At 65.8% G+C, this 3,743-nt stretch overlaps 2 protein-coding genes across 2 annotated transcripts in view; both read left to right on the top strand.

Moving 5' to 3' along the window:
- Positions 1-1,834, top strand: part of LMNB2 (lamin B2) — a gene marked incomplete at its 5' end in the record, with an annotated part of 19,222 nt that extends 17,388 nt beyond the window's left edge. Inside the window, 3 exon segments of the mRNA XM_027769591.1 lie at positions 174-333; positions 455-559; positions 896-1,834. Coding sequence (XP_027625392.1) covers positions 174-333; positions 455-559; positions 896-937 — 307 coding nt within the window.
- Positions 1,835-3,378: 1,544 nt separating this feature from the next.
- TIMM13 (translocase of inner mitochondrial membrane 13) lies at positions 3,379-3,743 on the top strand (the record flags this gene model as incomplete). Its single annotated transcript, XM_006171822.3, is given in 2 exon segments — positions 3,379-3,586; positions 3,681-3,743. Coding segments are annotated over 2 exon segments (183 nt in total), but the record flags the coding sequence as incomplete, so codon positions are not given.

Genomic DNA, 3,743 nt, shown 5'->3' with positions numbered 1-3,743 from the left:
GCGGTGAGGGGAGGTGCGGCGGGTGGGGTGGGCGGGCCGGTGGGTTGGGTGGGGGAAGGTGGGGGCCCCCCAGCTCCGACCGTCTGCAGACAGCCCTGGCCACTGTGACCCTCTGTCCGCCTCGGGCACTGTTAGCCCTGGACAAGCCAGAGTGGGGTGCAAGGGCGGAACAGTCCCCGGGGCACTGACCAGGGGCTGGCCTCGCGTCCCCAGGTGTGGGCAGCGGGTGCGGGGGTGGCGCACAGCCCCCCCTCGACGCTGGTGTGGAAGAGCCAGGACAGCTGGGGAACGGGCGAGAGCTTCCGCACCGTCCTGGTCAACGCCAATGGAGAGGTGCGTGGGGCGGGTGGGAGCTGCCCCAACCCCTGAGGACATCTGTGGGGTGTGGGGCGTGGCCCCCCAGGCCTGGGTCCCCAGCTCTGCAGGGGTGACTGCCAGTCCTTGTCTCCCCCAGGAAGTGGCCATGCGGGTGGTGAAGCGGTCCTCGGTGAGGGAGGCTGAGAGCGGAGAGGAGGAGGAGGAGGCGGAGTTTGGTGAGGAGGACCTTTTCCACCAGCAGGTAGGGGCTCCCAGACCTCGCAGAGGCTGGCCTGGTCTCACCGGGCTACCCACTTCCTCGGGCTAGGGACTGTCCCATGGAAGGGTGTCAGGGGAGGGGGCAGCCTGGACACTGGGAGACGCTCTGGTTTCTGGAACATGAAAGCCGGACACGTGTAGCCTGAGGTGGGGAAATGGAGATACCAAAGGTTCTGGAAACAGCCGTGGCTGCAGCTGCCGACCCGAATCCTGGTTTGGAGCCGGTTGTCCGGTGACTCGGTCCTGGGCTGGTGCACTGGGTCAGCCAGTGCTGGCTAGCCACCTCGCCGGCTCGTCCTGACCACCCCCTTCCTTCCAGGGGGACCCCAGGACCACCTCAAGAGGCTGCCGCGTGATGTGAGCCCGCCCCGCGCCCCTCCGAGCCTGAGGACCGCGCTACTTTTCTATCACTGACTTTAGTCTTCGACATTTCTAGAGAATTTTTAAGCAAACTGCCCGAGCGTGGGGGTGGCTCTGTCTTTCCTCGGACCCTGCCTTTGTCATCTAACCACTATCCAGGGCGTTTTCTTTGTCCCCTGGCCCCAGTTCCCCGTGTGGTTGAATTTGAGCCCTCGAAGGAACCCCGGAGGGACTTGGGCAGAGGCAGGCGCCCCCGAGCAGGCCGGCCGCTGCTGCTCTGTGTGGGTGTTTGGTCGTTGCGGGGTCTGTTTCTTTAAAGCTTTCTAAAACCAAATCCAGAGCCCGTCCCGGGCTGGCAGGGACCAGGGGCCTGCCATGATTGGGTGCTGAGCTCTGGGCAACCGGAGACCTTCCACCTGTCACAGAACCGGTCGCCACGCAGCAGGTGTCGCTGGCCGAGGCACGTCCCCCTCTGCAGCCCGGGCCTGAGTGTCTGCGACCACTCCCCGCCCGGTGCTGGGCAGTAGGGGTCCTGGGTCCCAGCCTGGGGGGCCACCGGGCAGAGGAGGAAGCGTGGGCCATGGGGACGATCAGAGGAAGTGCCTCTGGGAGAGTCTAAGGACAGTTGTACGAGGGATGCCACCAGCTCCTGACCCTTGGGGAGACCGACTCCTGGGGGCCCTCAGCCCCCCTTGGCCCTGCCGCTGCCGTGCTTCCAGAGCTTTTCCTGCAGCTTCCTCGCTGGACCTGGGCTCGTGAGACCATGCAGATGTCACTCAGCCCCTCGCCCGCTGGCCCCCCGCGACCCCCTTCTGTACGCGCTTACGTTTACAGCCCATCACGTAGACCCTCAGAAGTTATTTTTTTAACGAATATTTATTTTTTTACATCAGTCAGTACACATCGCTGCCCTCCACGTCATGCTTGCGCCAGGCTGTGCCAGCCTCCCTCCACGAGCGGTGAGCCCTAAAGGGCAGGTTTCCTTCGGAGAGTGCAGCTCGAGTCTTACAGATGCCAACACTGAGCCACAGGGCGAGCTGGCCCGGAGGGCACGGCAGGACACCCCGCAGGCTCTCCTGGGGCCTGCCCATGGCCAGCAGGTGACCCTGCCTGAGCCCCAGGCCCCAGGGAGCCAGCTGCTGCCCTTGTTTTCAGAAGTCCCCAGGCCATGGGCTCACTTCCTGCTGGGGCTGGGGAGGGTCCAGACAGGCTACTGCGCCACTCGTCCTGGTGCCCACGGGGGGCTTCCGGGCCTTCCATGGGCCCACCGACGGCTTTGCTGCGCCCAGCACAGCCTTCGGAGTGGGGTTCGGACTGGGGTCCTGATTTCCTGCCATAGTCTTACAGGAGGGCCCTGGGAGCGGGGGTGGGAGTGGTTTCTACCCACCCCACCGAGTGCAAAGCGGCGGTGTCCCTGGGGGCTTCTCTCGGCCAAGGGCCAAGCCATTTGCCTGGGTTGCAGCTGGGAAGTACTGCACACACTGGGGGTATCGGCCAAGGGCCAAGCCATTTGCCTGGGTTGTGGCTGGGAAGTACTGCACGCACTGGGGGTGCCCTTAGCTGGCGGGGATTGAGGGGTTAACCTGGGGCCGGGTCAGGGAGTGGAGGCTGGTGGGGGTCATCTGTGTTGGGGTATTTGGAAATAGCAAAATCCAGTTTGGCTGGCCTGGTCTTCAGGTCGGCTTAGCGTCAGGCGCTTGGAACGAAGTGGAAGGGTTTGTTTGCATAAACCCAGAGCACAGTTCCAGCGTGGACCCTGTCTACCCGGGAGGGCGCCCCCAGGGCCGGGCCCCACTCGGGTGAGCGCGACCAGCACCCGGCGGCGGGTCCGACCATCGGGCCCCCCCCCCCAGTCGAGTCGCGACGTCCTTCGCCGTCACTGCCACGCCGCTAAGTCCGGCACCTAGCGGGCTGTCTGCACGGATTCGGAGGTGGTGGGGTTTCGAGGAGATGCATGCCAAATGTGTGGTCCTTCCCGACTTTGTAATATACATTTTATGACTGGAAACTTTTGTACACACCAATAAACGTTTTGATTCTAAGCTCTGCTTCCTCCCTGCACCGGCCCCAAAGAAATCGCCCCCTCTGGCGGCGCAGTGCGGGCTGTTCCCTTCTCCAAGCCGTCCCCGAGCTCTTGGTCACGTGACGCCCCGGCTCGCGGGGCGGCCGCGCGCAGCTAGTGCGCACGCGCAACGCGACGTCACCGGGGGGCCGGGGCCCGAGCGTGGCGAATCGCCGGGACCGGACGGGGCCGCAAGCTTCACCCCCCTCGGGCCGCGCCCTCGCCGTCGAGACACCCCTGTTCTGCTCGCAACCTGGGAAACCCTCCCGCCGGCCACGGCGGGCTCCTGCCTGCGCGGAATGGCCCTCTCGGGACCCGTAGCGGCCTGGCCGCACGGTGTTGTGGGAGTTGTAGTTGCTCCGCCCTCAGCGTGCAGGACTCCGTTTCCCGTGGTGCCCCGGGAGGCCGGCTTCCGGAGCGACCAGGGGTCGGAGCGCGCCGCCTCGGTCTCGCTGACTCTGAGGAGCCATGGAGAGCAGCTTCGGCTCGGACTTCGGGGGCTCCAGCGGCGGTAAGCTGGACCCCGGGCTCATCATGGAGCAGGTGAAGGTGCAGATCGCCGTGGCCAACGCCCAGGAGCTGCTGCAGGTGCGGGCCGCGCGGCGGGCCGGGGTGCGGTGGTGGGGAGAGGGGGGCGACGGGGTGAGCGGCCGGCGGCTGAGGCCTGTCCCTGTCCCCACAGAGGATGACGGACAAGTGCTTCCGGAAGTGCATCGGGAAGCCGGGCGGCTCCCTGGACAACTCG

This window comes from Tupaia chinensis, unplaced genomic scaffold (assembly GCF_000334495.1).
Source record: "Tupaia chinensis unplaced genomic scaffold, TupChi_1.0 Scaffold149964_2, whole genome shotgun sequence".
NCBI lineage: Eukaryota > Metazoa > Chordata > Mammalia > Scandentia > Tupaiidae > Tupaia > Tupaia belangeri.
This window is presented reverse-complemented; position numbering and strand designations above follow the sequence as displayed.